This window comes from Hyperoodon ampullatus (genome assembly GCF_949752795.1).
Source record: "Hyperoodon ampullatus genome assembly, chromosome: 17".
NCBI classification, from domain to species: Eukaryota; Metazoa; Chordata; class Mammalia; order Artiodactyla; family Ziphiidae; genus Hyperoodon; species Hyperoodon ampullatus.
Genome location: NC_136930.1, coordinates 43174824 through 43195032, shown reverse-complemented (window position 1 = coordinate 43195032; position 20209 = coordinate 43174824). Strand labels below are relative to the sequence as shown.

The 20209-nt window shown below is 36.4% G+C and overlaps 1 protein-coding gene across 1 annotated transcript in view; it reads right to left on the bottom strand.

Annotated features, from left to right (window-relative positions):
• SPAG1 (sperm associated antigen 1) overlaps positions 1–20209 on the bottom strand; it is a gene marked incomplete at its 5' end in the record, with an annotated part of 89527 nt that overhangs the window by 35857 nt on the left and 33461 nt on the right. The window contains one exon of the mRNA XM_079722233.1: positions 19454–19613. Within this exon, the coding sequence (XP_079578359.1) occupies positions 19454–19613 (160 nt within the window). The remainder of the gene's footprint in view (positions 1–19453; positions 19614–20209) is intronic.

The following is a 20209-nucleotide window of genomic DNA, read 5'->3' as shown; positions in this document are numbered from 1 at the left end:
TCCATCTCAGTCAATTTGATGGGAGAAAAAAAATCTATATTTAACTTTCATCTTTTTATTAGCAATACAAAAATGTATTGATCATTTAATTTCTTCATTAGTGATTTCTCTGTTCCTATGCTTTGTTCATTTTGGTACTAGGCTCTTTAACTTGGTCTTATTGTTCTGTAAAAGTTCTTCATATTTAAGGTCATAAACCCTTTGCCATTTTACTAACTTGTCATTTGCCTTTTATCTTTTTATGGCATCTGTCTTATACAAGTTTTTAATTTTTACATAATCAAAATAATTAATCTTTCTCTTTATGATTTTGTCTGTTGTTTTAACTCTTTGAAATCCCCACCCTTCCACCCTCCTGATCCCACCAATACTAGGACAAGAGAAATATTTACATTTTATTCTTCTGTTTGTCAATGACTGTTTAATTTTCTTATATTTCATTTTTAAGTGGAGAATAAGCAACAACACTACAAGGGAGTCTAGAGGCTTACTTTCCTCTGACGGCCACTTCTAAATATTCTCTACTAGGGAAAGAAAACACAAATAGGGAAGTTTCCGAGCAAGCCCATGAACTCAAATCCCAGATCCAATCAGCCTGGCGAGGACAGGTATTTCTTCATAGCAGTCCTCAAAAGGACAGGTGAAGAAAGCCTATCAATTGTCTTATCTCAGTACCTGACACAGAGTAGGTGCTCAGTAACTGTCAGCTGTTAAATTAAACCCGTTGGTTATGTTGTACCTCAGTCTGGGTGAACTGGGCCTGGCCAACCCAGGTGGAGCCCGCAGGGGAGCAGCATTATCAGCCGAGGATAGAACACACTAATTGCTGCATTTTCCCATGGTCTTCAGGGCTCCCTGCATCATACCCCATAATGACTAAGAATTCTTTCTTGGAATGTGGTGGGAGCGGAACCACAGACAAAGATTCCAGTTTGATAACCTCCCTCTGGGCTTTCACATTATTTTCCTAAAAGTGACTTGGATTTCTCCTGTCTTGTCCAAGGCTCCGGGACCTCTTGTTACATATTACCTAACAATGGAACTTGGTAAAAATGAACATAATATAGTCCCATTGTTCTTACTTCATCTTAAAAGCACTACTTCTGGGCTCAGCCATTTAACCTACCTAATCTTGACTTGCTTCTGATAAAAGGGAACTAACTGGTCTTAAAATTTATATCCTTCCTAATCAAGACATTTTTGTTTTCTGAATCTTGCATACTTTTATATATTCCCTAATCTACAAAATAATTATGGGGGAGCGGGCATGAATGACAGGATCAGAAATGGTTCTCTTAAAGCTCTGCCTGCTTGGAAATCTGAATGGGAATATTGCTTCCCTATGGGACTTACCTTAGGGATAACCACCTAATTCAGAGAGAAACATATCAATCTGTTAAGTGACATTACACTACAGTAATCCTAACCCAGATTTTTAATCATGGAACCATATGTATTACTAATTTTTGATTAGCCCTTTACTGTTTATCTCTATTTGTGAAGAGGGCATTTTAGTATGTTTATTGAGATGCAGTTGACACATAACATTGTTTAAGTTGTACAACATGGTGATGTGATACACATATATACTGCAGAATGATTACCACAATAAGGTTACTTAATGCATCCATCACAGAACTACTATTATTTTTGTAATAAAAATATTTAAGATCTACTCTCTTAGCACCTTTCAAGTATATAATACAGTATTGTTAACTATAGTCATCATGCTATACTGAATCCCCAGAACTTATTCATCTTATAACTGGAAGTTTATACCCTTTGACCAACTTCTCCCCAATACCTCCAACCCCTCAGCCCCTGGAAACCACCATTCTACTCTCTATTATTATGAATTTGGCTTTTTTAAGATTCCACACCATAAGTGGGATCATAGAGTATTTGTCTTTCTCTGTCTGACTTATTTCACTTAGTACAATACCCTCAAGTTCCCTCCATGTTGTCACAAATGTCAGGATTTTCTTCTTTATGATGGCTGAATAATGTTCGTGTGTGTGTGTGTTGTGTGTGTGTGTTTGTATCACACTTTCTTTACTTATTCATCCTTTGGTGGACACTTAGATTGTTTCCATATCTTGGTTATTGGGAATAATGCTGCAATGAACAATGGATATCTCTTCAAGATAGTGATTTCATTTCTTTTGGACATATACTCAGAAGTGGGATGGCTGGATCATATGGTAGTTCTATTTTTTAATTTTTTGAGGAACCTCCATACTGTTTTCCATAGTGGTTATATTCCCACCAACAGTGTACAACAGTTCCCTTTTCTCCATATCCTTGCTGACACTTGTGATCTCTTGTCTTCTTGTTGATGGCCATTCAAATAGGTGTGAGGTGATATCTCATTGTGGTTTTGCTTTGCATTTCCCTGATGATTAGTGATGTTGTGCACCTTTTCATGTACCTGTTGGCCATATAAATGTCTTCACTGGAAAAATGTCTATTGAGTTCCTCTGCCCATTCTTTAATCAAAAATGATCATATTAGTCATTAACCCACTTGTTTCTCAACATACGTTCAACATCTGATAAGAGTTCTTAGTACAGCGTCAGCACAAGAGTGGATAAACACCAAATTATATCTGTTTCTTTGACAGTGTAGCCCGGTGATATTCGGCCTGGGTTTTATAGAACCTGTACTTCCTTAGTTGGTATCTAATAACCATGTTTAAGAGATAGACTTTGGAATCTCACAGATTTGGGGCCATATCCTAACCATATGACTTATAACCTGTGCAAATGTGGCAAATAACCTTTCTAAGCTTCTGTTTCCTAATCTATAAAAGTATGGATATTATAGCTTCCTTGAGGATTAAGTGAAATAATATAAGTAAAGCACTTTCACAGTTCTTCAAGTGTGCTAATTGTTCAAAAAAAAAAAAGTAATGAGAAGAGCAATTCCTGTCAAGATGGAGTAAACATAATCCACCCTGTCTCTCACACTGAATACAACTAAAAACCTGGGACAGAATTCATGTAGCAGTTGTATGAGGACACTGAAAAGTAAATGGTAGCAGGCTGATTGGGGAAAGGAACTAGAATTGGAAATACCCCCCAAACAGCAGTGAGTTTCTCATTTTCCTTTCCTCTGATATCTCCTAGCCTCTGTCAAAGTCAGTTTAAAACCCAAAACAGGGGCTTCCCTGGTGGCGCAGTGGTTGAGAGTCCGCCTGCCGATGCAGGGGACGCGGGTTCATGCCCCGGTCTGGGAGGATCCCACATGCCGCGGAGCGGCTGGGCCCGTGAGCCATGGCCGCTGAGCCTGTGCGTCCGGAGCCTGTGCTCCGCAACGGGAGAGGCCACAGCAGTGAGAGGCCTGCGTACCGCAAAAAAAAAAACAAAAACCAACAACCCCAAAACAGTGCACTGGGTATGGAGAAAAAGAGCTTTAGGAGATCCCCTTTATTATTTATCTTAAGAAAAAAAAAAAAAGTTGGCCCCTATGGGGAAATTCCCTATTTCTGTTTGTTTGTTTGTTTTGTTTTTCCTTTCTCTCCAATTCCAGCTCCCAGGCAATCCTTCAGCAGCTGCAGTAGCAATAGCAGCCAAGTAGATAGCTAAAACTTTGAGGGAGAGGAACTCTTATCTCTGGTCAGAGAAACTGTGGTCCCAAGGATATCCTCATTGCTTTCTTTTTTCTCTTTCCTCTTGCTGCTCAGTACTGGAGGCACATAGTCATGGGAAGTGTACAGTAGAATTAAAGTGTGCTTTCTAGCCAAAGGAAGAGGAAGGAAAACCTCTGGGATCCAGAAAGAGTAGGGAAGAATCACAGAGAGGAGGGAACTTAAGAAAACAATTGCATAAAATTGTAACTGAAATGAGCTTACCCACCAGGTGATCCATATGCATAAATGTGACCTTAAACATCCTACCAAAAATTTTGAGAAGTGAATTCCGGGGGAAACCATTACCCAGGCCCCAGTTGGTCATGGGGTGGTGCACAAGTGGGACAGATCCAAATAGTGCTGCAAAGGTTTTGAAACTAAACTGACATTAGAACCATAGTCCATGGAAGTCAGGTAGGAGAACTGTTACCCAAAACTAAGCAGATTGATTAACTGCTTTAAAATAAAAGTTCCCCATCAGATTTAAACAAAACTAAAAATCACATATAATAATATTAAAAATTGCTAATATACAGTACAAAATTCCTTACAAGTGAAGAAGAAAATCTCAACATGTGCCAAAGAAAAAGGCAATTAAGTAATACTAAACCCTGGATAACCAGATGTTATGAATTCTCAAACAAAGACTTTAAAGTGGCAATACTAACCATGCTCCAAGAAATATAGGCAAACATTCTTAAAACTAATAGAAAGATTAAAAAGTTTTGCTGCAAAATAGAAGATTAAAAAAAAAAAAACAAGAACCAAATGGAAACATTACAATGGAAAAATACAATAACCAAGATAAAAAAATTCACCAAATGGCTACAATAATACAATTGAGATGAGAGGAAAAGGTCAGTGAACTTGAATATATAGATCAAGAGAAATTTCTCAATCTTAACAAGAGAGAGGAAAAGTAACTGAGGGAAAAAAAGAACAGAGCCTCAAAGTCTTGTAGGACAATACCAAATGGTCTAACAATTGTGTCATAATAGTCCCAGTAGGAAAGGAAAAATAGTGTTGTCCAGAAAAAAATTTGAAGAAATTAGGGCTGACAACTTCACAAATGTGGCAATGACATGAACTTATAGATTCAAGAATCTCAGCATGCCCCAAAAGGATAAATTCAAAGAAATGCACATCAAGACATATCATAATCAAACTGCTAAAAAAAAAAAAAAAAAAAAAAAGGAAAAAGTCTTGAAAGCATCCAGAGGAAAACAATGCATCAAATATAGGGGAAAAACAATTTGAATAACAATGGAATTCTCATCAGAATCATGAAGGATAGAAGGCAGCAGGGCAAAATGTTTAAAACGCTGAAAGAAAGAACTGTCAAACCATAATTCTATATCCCTCAAAAATATCCTTCAGAAATGAAGGTGAAATAAAGACATCCTCAGTGAAGGAAAACTAAGAGAATTCATCTCTAGCAGACATTCCTTAAAAGAAATGCTAAGGGAAATACTTCATATGTAAAGGAAATGATAGCAGGAAGAAACTTGTACCACTAGGAATGAAGGAAGAACAATAGAAATGATAAATATCTGAGTAAATAAAAGACTGTTTTTTTCTCCTCTTAAATTCTTTAAAAAAAATGTAGAGAGGTTGAAAGCAGAAAGCATAACATTGTCTAATGAGATTTCCAATGAACGTAGATATAACACATATGATAACTACAATATAAAGACAGTGGATAAAGGGACTGATTTGGTGGTAAGATTTTTTTTTTTTTTACATTCCAGTGGAAGTGGTAAAATATTAATTCTAAGTAAAATGTGGAAAGTTAAGTATGTATATATAACTTCCTAGTGGGACCATTAAAAGAATGTACAAAGAAATACAGTAAAAAACATAATCAATATATTAAAATGTAAAACTAAACAATATTTAAATAACCCAAAAGAAGGTATAAAAGAAAAAAAGTTGAACAAAAAACAGAGGGAAGAAACAGAAAAACAAATAATACAATGTTAGACCTACTACAAACAGCAATAATTAATTGTAACTGGTGTACATATACCAGTTATAAGACAAGAGTTAGTAAGATTAAAAACAAGACCCAGGGGCTTCCCTGGTGGCGCAGTGGTTGAGAGTCCGCCTGCCGACGCAGGGGACACGGGTTCGTGCCCCGGTCTGGGAAGATCCCACATGCCACAGAGCGGCTGGGCCCGTGAGCCATGGCCGTTGAGCCTGCACGTCCGGAGCCTGTGCTCCGCAACGGGAGAGGCCACAACAGTGAGAGGCCCACATACCACAAAAAAAAAAAAAAAAGAAAAACAAGACCCAACTATTTACTGTCTAATAGAAAACCACCTTAATTATATAGGTAGGTTAAAGTAAAAGCCTAGGAAAATATATACTGTGAAAATATTAATCCAAAGAGAGCTGAAATAGTTATATTACTGTCAGACAAAGCAGACTTAAAAGCAAGTAAAATTACCAAAGATAAATATTATATAATGATAAAAGGATCAACTGACCAACAAGTCACAGAAATCCTAAACGTGAATATTTCTAACAACAGAGCCTCAAGACACATGGAGCAAAAACTGGTAGAACTAAAAAGAGAAATGGACAAATCCACAACTGTAGACAACAATACTCCTCAATAAGGAATATAAAAGTAAGGAATATAACAAGTAAACAAAATCAGCAAGGATAAAGAACTAAGCAGCACCATCAACCAACTTAATTTAAATGACATTTATAAAACACTCCACCAAAAAACAGCAGAATAACATTCTTTTCAAGTGCACATGGAATATTCATCAAGAAATAATATATCCTATATCATAAAAAAAAGCCTCAACAAATTTGAAAGTAATAATGTAACACAAGTGTATTCTCTGACCTTAACGGAGGTAAACTTTATGTTTATTTATTTATTTATTTTATTTCCATTCTTTAAAAAATATTTTTATTTAAAAAAAAATTTAACATCTTTATTGGAGTATAACTGCCTTACAATGGTGTGTTAATTTCTACTGTATAACACTGAGGTAAACTTTAAATCAATAACAGAAAGATTACTGATATCTCAAAAAAATTGGAAATTAAATATGCCATATGGGTCAAAGAGGGAGCCTTGAAGGAAATTAGAAATTATTTCCAATTGAATGACAATGAAAATACAACATGTCAAAATGTATGGGATGCAGCTAATGCCACACTTAGAAGAAAGCATAGCATCAAATGCTTATGTTAGGGGAAAAAGGTTCAAATCAACATTCTAAGCTTCCATTTGAGAAACTATCTTAGAGAAAGAGGAGAAAAATAAACCCATAACAAACAAAAAGAAGGAAATAATAAAGAGCAGAAATTCATGAAACTGAAAAAGATAAAAAAGCAGAAAAGTGAGGAGAGCTTCAAGATGGTGAAAAACTAAGATGTGGAGATCACCTTCCTCCCCACAAATACATCAGAAATACATCTACATGTGGAACAACTCCTACAGAACACCTACTGAATGCTGGCAGAAGAGCTTAGACCTCGCAAAAGGCAAGAAACTTCCACATACCTGGGTAGGGCAAAAGAAAAAAGAAAAAACAGAGACAAAAAATAGGGATGGGACCTGCACCAGTGGGAGGGAGCTGTGGAGGAGGAAAGGTTTCCACACACTAGGAAGCTCCTTCACAGTCAAAGACAGGGGTGGCGAGGGGGAAGCTTCAGAGCCATGGAGCAGAGCGCAGGAACAGGGGTTCAGAGGGCAAAGCAGACAGATTACCGCACACAGGATCAGTGCCAACCAGCTCTCACCACCCCAAGAGGCTTGTCTCCTCACCCGACGGGACGGGTGGGGGCTGGGAGCTGAGGATCCTCCTTCGTAGGTCAGATCCCAGGGAGAGGACTGGGGTTGGCAGCGTGAACACAGCCGGAAGGGGGCTAGTGTGCCACAGCTAGCTAGGAAGGAGTCTGGGGGGAAAAGTCTGGAACTGCCGAAGAGGCAAGAGACTTCTTCTTGCCTTGTTGTTTCACAGTGCCCAAGGAGAGGGGATTCAGAGCACCACTGAAACAAGCTCCAGAGATGGGCATGAGCCATGGCTATCAGTGCAGACCCCAGAGATGGGCATGAGACACTAAGGCTGCTGCTGCAGCCACCAAGAAGCCTGTGTGCAAGCACAGGTCACTATCCACACCTGCCCTCCCAGGAGCCTGTGCAGCCCGCCACTGCCAGGGTCCCATGATCCAGGGACAACTTCCCTGGGGGAACACACGGCATGACTCAGGCTGTTGCAACGTCACGCCGGCCTCTGCTGCCACAGGGTCGCCCCACATTCTGTACCCCTCTATTCCCCTGGCCTGAGTGAGCCAGAGCCTCCGAATCAGCTGCTCCTTTAACCCCGTCTGGTCTGAGCGAAGAACAGATGCCCACAGGCAACCTACACGCAGAGGCGGGGCCAAATCCAAAGATGAACCCCAGGAGCTCTGCAAACAAAGAAGAGAAAGGGAAATCTCTCCCAGCAGCCTCAGGAGCAGCGGATTAAATTTCCACAATCAACCTGGTGTACCCTGCATCTGTGGAATACCTGAAAAGACAACAGATCATCCCAAATTGAGGCAGTGGATTTTGGGAGCAATGATGTATATATATATAGATATATTTCCTTTTTCTCTTTTTGTGAGTGTGTATGTGTATGCTTCTTTGTGTGATTTTGTCTACACAGTTTTGCTTTTACCATTTGTCCTAGGGCTCCGTCTGCCCCTTTTTTTCTTCAGCATGGTTTTTAGTGCTTCTTATCATTGGTGGATTTGTTTTCTGGTTTGGTTGCTCTCTTCTTTCTTTCTTTGCTTTTTAATTTTTTAAATTTTAATAATAATTTTTTATTTTAACAACTTTATTTTATTTTACTTTAATTCTTTATTTCCTTTATTCTCTGTTTTATTCTGAGTCGTTTGGATGACAGGATCATGGTGCTCCGGCTGTGTGTCAGGCCTGTGCTTCTGAGGTGGGAGAGCCAAGTTCAGGACATTGGTCCACCAGAGACCTTGCAGTTCCATGTAATATGAAATGGCAAAAATCACCCAGAGATCTCCATCTCAGCACCAAGACCCAGCTCCACTCAACAACCAGCAAGCTCCAGTGCTGGACACCCTATGCCAAGAAACTAGCAAGATGTAACACAACCACACCCACTAGCAAAAAGGCTGCCTAAAATCATAATAAGGTCACAGACACCCCAAAAAAACACACCACTAGACGCAGAGCTGCCCACTAGAAAGACAAGATCCAGTCTCATCCACCAGAACAAAGGAACCAGTCCCCTCCACCAGGAAGCCTACACAACCCAATGAACCAACCTTAGCCACTGAGGGCAGACACCAAAAACAATGGGAATTATGAACCAGCAGCCTGTGAAAAGGAGACCACAAACACAATAAGTTAAGCAAAATGAAAAGACAGAGAAACACACAGCACATGAAGGAGCAAGGTAAAAAAACCCACCAGACCAAACAAATGAAGAAGAAATAGGCAGTCTACCTGAAAAAGAATTCAGAGTAATGATACTAAAGATGATCCAAAATATTGGAAATGGAATGGAGAAAATACAAGAAATGTTTAACAAGGACCTAGAAGAACTAAAGAGCAAACAATGATGAACAACACAATAAATGAAATTAAAAATTCTCTAGAAGGAATCAATAGCAGAATAACTGAGGAAGAAGAATGGATAAGTAACATGGAAGATAACATAGTGGAAATAAGTACTTCAGAGCAGAATAAAGAAAAAGAAAAGAATTGAGGACAGTCTCAGAGACCTGTGGGACAACATTAAACACACAAACATTCGAATTATAGGGGTCCCAGAAGAACAAGAGAAAAAGAAAGGGACTGAGAAAATACCTGAAGACATTATAGTTGAAAATTTCCCTAACATGGGAAAGGAAATAGTTAATCAAGTCCAGAGAGCACAGAGAGTCCCATACAGGATAAATCCAAGGAGAAACATGCCAAGACACATATTAATCAAACTATCAAAAATTAAATACAAAGCAAAATATTAAAAGCAGCAAGGGAAAAGCAACAAATAACATACAAGGGAATCCCCATAAGGTTAACAGCTGATCTTTCAGCAGAAACTGTGCAAGCCAGAAGGGAGTGACCGGACATATTTAAAGTGATGAAAAGGAAAAACCTACAATCAAGATTACTCTACCCAGCAAGGATGTCATTTAGATTTGATGACGAAATTAAAACCTTTACAGACAAACAAAAGCTAAGAGAATTCAGCACCACCAAAGGACCTTTAAAACAAACGCCCAAGGAACTTCTCTAGGCAGGAAACAGAAGAGAAGGAAAAGACCTACAATAACAAACGCAAAATTTAGAAAATGGTAATAGGAACATACATATCGCTACTTACCTTAAATGTAAATGGATTAAATGCTCCAACCAAAAGACATAGACTGGCTGAATGGATAAAAAAGAAAACCCGTATATATGCTGTCTACAAGAGACCCACTTCAGACCTAGGGACACATACAGACTGAAAGTGAGGGGATGGAAAAATATCTTCCATGCAAATGGAAATCAAAAGTAAGCTGGAGTAGCAATTCTGATATCAGACAAAATAGACTTTAAAATAAAGACTATTACAAGAGACAAAGAAGGACACTACATAATGATCAAAGGCTCAATCCAAGAAGAAGATATAACAATTGTAAATATTTATGCACCCAAGATAGGAGCACCTCAATATATAAGGCAAATGCTAACAGCCATATAAGGGGAAATCGACAGTAACACAATCATAGTAGGGGACTTTAACACCCCACTTTCGCCAATGGACAGATCATCCAAGATGAAAATAAATAAGGAAACACAAGCTTTAAATGATACATTAAACAAGATGGACTTAATTGATATCTATAGGACATTCCATTCAAAAACAAGAGAATAAACTTTCTTCTCAAGTGCTCATGGAACATTCTCCAGGATAGATCATATCTTGGGTCACAAATCAAGCCTTGGTAAATTTAAGAAAATTGAAATCATATCAAGTAACTTTTCCGACCAAAACGCTATGAGACTAGATATCAATTACAGGAAAAAATCTGTCAAAAATACAAACACATGGAGGCTAAACAATACACTGCTTAATAACCATGAGATCACTGAAGAAATCAAAGTGGAAATCAAAAAATACCTAGAAACAAATGACAATGAAAACACGATGACACTAAAACTATGGGATGCAGCAAAATCAGTACTAAGAGGGAAGATTATAGTAATACAATACTACCCTAAGAAACAAGAAACATCTCAAGTAAACAACGTAACTTTACACCTAAAGTGATTAGAGAAAGAAGAACAAAAAAACCCCAAAGTTAGCAGAAGGAAATAAATCATAAAGATCAGATCAGAAATAAATGAAAAAAATGAAACTATAGCAAAGATCAATAAAACTAAAAGCTGGTTCTTTGAGAAGATAAACAAAATTGATAAACCATTAGTCAGACTCATCAAGAAAAAAAGGAAGAAGACTCAAATCGATAGAATTAGAAATGAAAAAGGAGAAGTAACAACTGACACTGCAGAAATACAAAGGATCATGAGAGATTACCACAGGGAAATATATGCCAATAAAATGGAGAACCTGGAAGAAATGGACAAATTCTTAGAAAAGCACAACCTTCTGGGACTGAACCAGGCAGAAATAGAAAATATAAACAGACCAATCATGCACTGAAATTGAAATTGTGATTAAAAATCTTCCAACAAACAAAAGCCCAGGAGCAGATGGCTTCACAAGAAAACTCTATCAAACATTTATAGAAGAGGTAACACCAATCCTTCTCAAACTCTTCCAAAATATAGCAGAGGGAGGAACACTCCCAAACTCATTCTATGAGGCCACCATCACCCTGATACCAAAACCAGACAAAGATGTCACAAAGAAAGAAAACTATAGGCCAATATCACTGATGAACATAGATGCAAAATCCTCAACAAAATACTAGCAAACAGAATCCAACAGCACATTAAAAGGATAATACAACATGATCAAGTGGAGTTATCCCAGGAATGCAAGGATTCTTCAATATATGCAAATCAATGTGATACACCATATTAACAAATTGAAGGAGAAAAACCATAGGACCATTTCAACAAATGCAGAAAAAGCTATCGACAAAATTCAACAACCATTTGTGATAAAAACCCTCCAGAAAGTAGGCATAGAGGGAACTTATCTCAATATAATAAAGGCCATACATGACAAACCCACTGCCAATGTTGTCCTCAATGGTGAAAAATTGAAACCATTTCCACCAAGATCCGGAATAAGACATGGTTGCCCACCCTCATGACTATTATTCAACATAGTTTTGGAAGTTTTAGCCACAGCAATCAGAGAAGAAAAAGAAATAAAAGGAATCCAGATCGGAAAAGAAGAAGTAAAGCTGTCACTGTTTGCAGATGACATGATACTATACATAGAGAATCCTAAAGATGCTACCAGAAAACTGCTAGAGCTAATCGATGAATTTGGTAAGGTAGCAGGATATAAAACTAATGCACAGAAATCTCTTGCATTCCTATACACTAATGATGAAAAATCTAAGGAAACACTCCCATTTACCATGGCAACAAAAGAATAAAATACCTAGGGATAAACCTACTTAAGGAAACAAAAGACCTGTGTGCAGAAAACTATAAGACACTGATGAAAGAAATTAAAGATGATACAAATAGATGGAGAGATATACCATGTTCTTGGATTGGAAGAATCAACATTGTGAAAGTGACTATGCTACGAAAGCAATCTACGGATTCCATGCAATCCCTATCAAACTACCACTGGCAGTTTTCACAGAACTTGAACAAAAAATTTGTATGGAAACACAAAAGACCTCGAATAGCCAAAGCAATTTTGAGAAAGAAAAACGGAGCTGGAGGAATCAGGCTCCCTGACTTCACACTATACTACAAAGCTACAGTAATCAAGACAGTATGGTAGTGGCACAAAAACAGAAATATAGATCAATGGAACAGGACAGAAAGCCCAGAGATAAACCCATGCACATATGGTGACCTTATCTTTCATAAAGGAGGCAAGAATATACGATGGAGAAAAGACAGCCTCTTCAATAAGTGGTGCTGGGAAACTGGACAGCTACATGTAAAATGAAATCAGAACACTCCCTAACACCATACACAAAAATAAACTCGAAATGGATTAAAGACCTAAATGTAAGGCTACACACTATCAAACTCTTAGAGGAAAACATAGGCAGAACACTCTATGATATAAATCACAACAAGATCCTTTTTGACCCACCTCCTAAAGAAATGGAAATAAAAACAAAAATAAACAAATGGGACCTAATGAAACTTAAAAGCTTCTGCACAGCAAAGGAAACCATAAACAAGATGAAAAGACAACCCTCAGAATGGGAGAAAATATTTGCTAATGAAGCAAATGACAAAGGATTAATCTCTAAAATTTATAAGCAGCTCATGCAGCTGAATATGAGAAATCAAACAACCCAATCCAAAACTGGGCAGGACCTAAATAGACATTTCTCCAGAGAAGATATACAGATTGCCAACAAACACATGAAAGAATGCTCAACATCAGTAATCATCAGAGAAATGCAAATCAAAACTACCATGAGATATCACCTCCCACCAGTCAGAATGGCCATCATTAAAAAATCTACAAACAATAAATGCTGGAGAGGGTGTGGAGAAAAGGGAACCCTCTTGCACTGTTGGTGGGAATGTAAATTGATACAGCCACTATGCAGAACAGTATGGAGTTTCCTTAAAAAACTAAAAATAGAACTACCATACGACCCAGCAATCCCACTACTGGGCATATACCCTGAGAAAACCATAATTCAAAAAGAGTCATGTACCACAATGTTCATTGCAGCTCTATTTACAATAGCCAGGACATGGAAGCAATCTAAGTGTCCATCGACAGATGAATGGATAAAGAAGATGTGGCACATATATACAATGGAATATTACTCAGCCATAAAAAGAAACAAAATTGAGTTACTTGTAGTGAGGTGGATGGACCTAGAGTCTGTCATACAGAGTGAAGTAAATCAGAAAGAGAAAAACAAATACCATATGCTAACACATATATATGGAATCTTAAAAAAAAAAAAAAAGGTTATGAAGAACCTAGTGGCAGGACAGGAATAAAGACGCAGCCCTACTAGAGAATGCATTTGAGGACATGGGGAGGGGGAAGGGTAAGCTGGGACAAAGTGAGAGAGTGGCATGGACATATATACACTACCAAATATAAAATCAATAGCTAGTGGGAAGCAGCCGCATAGCACAGGGAGATCAACTCGGTGGTTTGTGACCACATAGAGGGGTGGGATAGGGAGGGTGTGAGGGAGATGCAAGAGGGAAGAGATATGGGGACATACGTATATGTATAGCTGATTCACTTTGTTATAAAGCAGAGACTAACACAGTATTGTAAAGCAATTATACTCCAATAACGATATTAAAAAAGAAGTAAAGAAAAATCAGTGAAACACTTGAAAAAATCAGTAACATTGATAAACCTTGAACCAGACTGACAAAAAAAAAGAGAGAAAACACAAATCGCCACTCTCAGGAAGAGAGGATATCACTACAGATCAATCAGACATTAAAGCTATAATAAGGGAGTACTATGAACTGTGCTTATAAATTCAACATCTTGGATGAAATGGACCAATTTCTTGAAACTACTAAACTCAGGATTCACCCAAGAAAAAAACAGATAACCTAAACAGTTGTATGTCTATTAAAGAAATTAAATTTGTAATTTTAAATCTTTCACAAAAGAACCTCCAGGCCCAGATGATTTCACTGGCAAGTTCTACCGAATTTTTAAAGAAGTAATATCAATTCTACACAATCTCTTCCAGAAAATAGAAGTGGTGGAAGCACATTCCAGCTCCCAACTTTTCTGACGTTGCCATTATCATGATACCAAAACCAGACATGGACAGTACAAAAAAAAAGAAAAACTATAGTCCAATTTCTCTTATGAACATAGACGCAAAAATCCTCAACAAGATAATAACAGACAAAATACAGTAATATATGAGAAGAATAATACATGATGATTGATGAGGTTTATCCCAAGAATTCAAGGCTAGCTCAACTTTTGAAAATCAATCAACATAATCAATATACTAACAGATTACAGAAGAAAAACCACATGATCAAATCAATTTCTGCAGAAGAAGTATCTGAAAAGTTCACATCAATTTGAGATAAAAAGTCACAGTCATGTAGAAATAGAAAGTTACTTCCTTAATTTGATGAAGCCCATCTCTCAAAAACCCACAGTTAACAGAAAGCTTAATGATGGAAGACTGAATGCTTGCCCTCTAAGATTAAGAACAAAGCTCATGGATGTTCACTCTCACCATGTTTATTCAACACTGTAGCCCTTAGCCAGTTCAATAAAGTAAGAAAAAGAAAGAAAAGAGGTATAGATTGGAAATAAAAAAATAAAACTGTTCTTATCTGCAGACCATGTAATTTATGAAAAAAATTCCAAGGAGTCTACAAAAACAATCCTGGAACTTATCAGTGAGTTAGCAAGACTGCAAGATACAAGGTCAACATTTTTTAAAATAAATGATATTTTCATATTCTAGCAATGAAGAATTCAATTTTCAATTTTCTGAAATAAAAAAAAATTCTTTACAGTAGCTCCAAAAAATTTAAATACTTAAGTATAAATTGGTCAAAGTATGTGCAGTATCTGTGTGCTGAAAATGTAAAAAACACTAATGAAACAAATCAAAGAAAACCTAAATAAGTGGAGAGATATACCATGTTCATGGATTGGAAAAATCCATATAGTTACAATGTCATTTCTTCCCTAAATTGATCTATAAATTCAATGCAGTTCCAATGAAATTCCCAGCATGACTTTTTTTTAGGTACAAAAGAATTGATTTAACTACCTCATATTTGCTGTCCAATTATACTCTACTATATACTATAGTGATATACAGTGGGAAATTCCTTGTGTTTTGCAGTGAGTAGAAATATAGATTTTAGTAATATAACAAACAGGCTTGTGGTAAAACAGTCATCAAATATATGTGACTATTAAGTGATTTTATGTAATAAAGGAATATACTTGAACATTAAGAGAAGTTGGAGGAATGCAACCTGTGAAAAATAAAATATAATTGAAAAATATCTGATTTTAAAACTATGTGAAAGGCAAAGACTGGAATAGCCAAACTATTTTGAAAAAGAAAAATAAAGCTGAAGGAATCAGACTACCTGATTTTAAGACTTACTATAAAACTACAGCACTCGAGACAGTGTGGTACTGACAAAGGGACAGACACATAGGTCAGTGGAAAAGAACTGAACCCAGAGTTAGATTCTATTGGCTACACAAATATGGCCAATTGATTTTCTTTTTACAAAGGTGCAAAGGCAGTTCAAAGGAGTAAGGATAGTTTTCATCAAATGGTTTTGGAACAATTGCACATCCATATGCAAAAAAGTGAAACTCAATCTAATCCTCACACTTCATAGAAAAATTAACTCAGTATGGCTAAGTGAAATAAGTCAGACAGAGAAAGACAAACACCACATGATCTCATTTATATGTGGAATCTAAAAAGAAAAACCAAACTGAGCTCATAGAGAACAGACTGATAGTTGCCAGAGACGTATCTGTGTGTGTGTGTGTGTTTCTGTGTGTGTATGTGTACATGTGCACACGTGTGCAATGGGTGAAGGGAGTCAAAAGGCACAAACTTCCAGTTATAAAATAAGTAAGTCATAGGGATATAATGTACAGCATAGTGACTAGAGTTAATAATACTCTATTGTATATTTGAAAGTTGCTAAAAGAGATCTTAAAAGTTCTCATCACAAGAAAAAAATTTTTGTAACTATGTATGCTGATGGTTGTTAACTAGACTTATTGTGGTGATTACTTCACAATATATACAACTATTGAATCATGCTGTTCACCTGAAACTAATAGAATATTATATGTCAATTATATCTCAATTAAAAAATTAACTCAGAATGGTACATAAGTGTAAAACATAAAACTATGGAACTTTTAAAGGAAAACATAGGAGAAAATCCTCATGATTTTAGCTTAGTCAAAGCATTAAGATATGACACCAAATCACCAGCCCATTAAAAATTTTGATAAACTGGACTCTAACCAAACTAATACCCTTTTTTTCTGTGAAAGACACTGATAAAAGAATGAGAAAAAACAAGCTACAAATAGGGAAAAAATATTTGTAGATCTCATATCTAACAAAGGACTTGTGTCAAAAATATGAAAAGAACTCTCAAAATTCAACAGTAAGAAAGCAACAACCCAACTTTAAAAACTGGTGGAATAATTTCAACAGATACTTTACCAAAAGTGATATAGACCTGGCAAATAAGCACATGAAAAAATGTTCAACATCACTAGCCATTAGTAAAATGCAAATTAAAACCACAGTGAGAAACCACTATACACCTAATAAAATGGCTAAAAAATTTTTTTAAATAAATTACCAAATGCTGGCAAGAATGTGAAACAGCTAGAACTCTCATGCTAATGGGAATGAAAAATGGTACCACCATTCTGGAAAAACAGTCTGGAGATTTTTTATATAGTTAAACATACACTTGCTATATGACCCAGCAGTCCCACTCTTGGTATTTACCCCAGAGAAATGAAAACGTACATTCACCCAAAAACCTGTGCATGAATATTAATAGCAGCTCTATTCATAAATACCAAATACTGGAAAAAACCCAAATGTCCTTGGACAAATGAAAGGATAAACAAGCTGCAGTATATCCATATAATGGTGTATTAGTAATAAAAAAGAATAAATCAAAGATACATGCAACTACATGAAGGAATCTCAGTGACATTACGCTAAGTGAAGGAAGCTAGTCTCAAAAGGTTATATACTCTCTGATTCCATTTATATGACATTCTGGAAAAGGTGAAACTACAGGAACAGAGAATAGATCAATGGCTATCAAGACTTGGGGTGATGGAAGGGTTTGGCTAAAGGGAAAGCAAAAAGGAGGTGTTCTTTTTTGCTTTCCTTTTAGCCAACAATTTGTGATAAAATTGTTCTGGATCCTGATGGCGGTGGCTGTTACATGAAATTATACACGTGTTAGAACTGTATACCAAAAAGTCCATTTTTACTATATGTAAATTTAAAAAAATAATTTAAAAATAGTGGCAATTGATACAGTTTATATTATATCTTGTTCCAGATAAGATTTTAAATGATTTCCTTTAATTGTAAGATGCTTGGCTAATTATCTTAAGTTAAATATAAACATAAGAAAAACATTTGCTCCCAGAACTTGCTTAAAGGTGAGCCTCAATCGGGACTTCCCTGGGTGGCGCAGGTGGTTAAGAATCCGCCTGCCAATGCAGGGGACACAGGCTCAATCCCTGGTCCGGGAAGATCCCACATGCCATGGAGCAGCTAAACCCGTGCGCGGCAACTACTGAGCCTGCGCTCTGGAGCCTGCGAGCCACAATTACTGAGCCCATGTGGCATAACTACTGAAGCCCGCGTGCCTCGAGCCCGTGCTCGGCAACAAGAGAAGCCGCCGCAACGAGAAGCCCGCACACCGCAATGAAGAGGAGCCCATGCTCGCCGCAACTAAAGAAAGCCTGCATGCAGCAACGAAGACCCAACACAGCCAAAAATAAAGAAATAAACAAATTTATTTAAGAAAAAAAAGGTGAGCCTAAATCCTTGAAAAGCTGCTTACCTTAAATTCTCCTTTTTATCCCTTTGATGCTTTCACTTTCTTTTCCATCTTTCTTGGGTGCTCTACTCTGCCTCCTCATCTCTCTCCCCCTTCTTTTCTGTGCTTTTGTCTTTATCCGAGCTTAACTGATCATATTTTAAGCTGATGTATATATTTTACACTATATATTTTGCCATGAAAAAATAAAAACTTATACTCCTTGTTCTTTCTTTAAAGTTGAATGACTTGAACCTTTTATATTTCTCTAAAATAAAATATTCTAATTACTTAAAGTTGATTTTTACCTGTGCATGATTTTCAGAGCTGACATTTCCCCCTCAGTTGCTCAGGGACTCTCAAGAAAAAAGAAAAACTTTTCCCCCCTGGTCAAATGAAAAGGCAGATTTCTTTCCCCTTAAAATTGATGTAATTTTCATTGTCTTATATTATGAATATTAAGCTTTATATAGTCTAGATTCTTTTTTTTAATTACATCAAAAGTGAAATTGCATATTTTAAAAAAATTTGAGAGGCACACATAGCTACAGGGCATTCCAACAGTGCATTCATTTTTAGGCAAACAACCCCTTTGAAGCCAACATATTTGTTTGCAACCAAGTAGCTATATATAAAACAATCATCTAAGAGATGGACATAAGGTTAACTTGCAAATGGTTGGTGTCACAGAGGCAGCCATTTGTATTTAAAGGTGATAATCAGGAATTAAATTGAGCACAAGAAAAGATGTCAGATTATGAAAAAAAAATGGGTTTGGGAGATTGTATTAAGAAAAAGATTTTAACTAGACTTATCGTGGTGATAATTTCACAATATATACAAATAGTGAATCATTATGTTATACAGCTGAAACTAACATAATGTTATAAGTCAATTATACCGCAATAAGAAAAGAAAAGAAAAAGAAATGAGTTGTATTAAGAAAAAGATGAAGGAAAAACCTGCTTGTGGACTTACAAGGTAAAGGCCAGAAAAATCTGGTAGACGAAGAATTTCTGTACAAATAGAAAATTTGAGCCAGCTCATCATATAACAAGATAGGGTTTTTTTGCATAAACCAAAGAGAAAAGATGTCTTACTCTTATCTTCAATGCCATCTTCATGTTTTCTTCTACTGTCTTTTTCATTTTCATCTTCTGAGTTTTCTACTTCCTGAATAACCATCCTTTTCCCTTTGGTTTGAGTCTCAGATGTAGGTTCAGAATTTTTCAGATCTCTTTCAACCTCTAACAAGGTTTTCTGAAACATAATCGCCACATTAAAGAAAAATTTTTCCTTTAGTAAAAAATATAATCATTCTTGCAGGTAAGAATATGAAGATTTAAAAAGTGAATAAAGATAACTAAGATAAAGCTTCTTATGGTGGTCTTTATTTTTCCTTTCAAACAACTTGACTGCTTTGTCTGATTAGAACTATACATGTCCACTGTAAAAAACTTAAAGCATAGCAAGTATAAAAGAAAAAAATCATCTGAAATCCTGCCACTCAGATAAACTATTGATATTCTGATGATCATCTTCCTAGATGTATTTGTATGCATATACACACACAGAGATGTCCAGTTTTATACAAATTAAACCATACTATACATGTTTTTTAAGAGTCATGTTGAAAGTTCTTTAATATTTTATGCCAACTAGAAATTTTAAAAAATATATCAAACCATTTTGCTTCATTCCTCATGTTTAACACCTTACTGAGGCATAATTGACATAAACTGCACATACTTAAGGAGCACAAGTTTTAATAGATTTTGATGTAATAATAAACATATCCATCATTCACAAAACGTTTCTTCCTATCTTTTTGTTATGCTTCCCTTTTGCTCATCCCT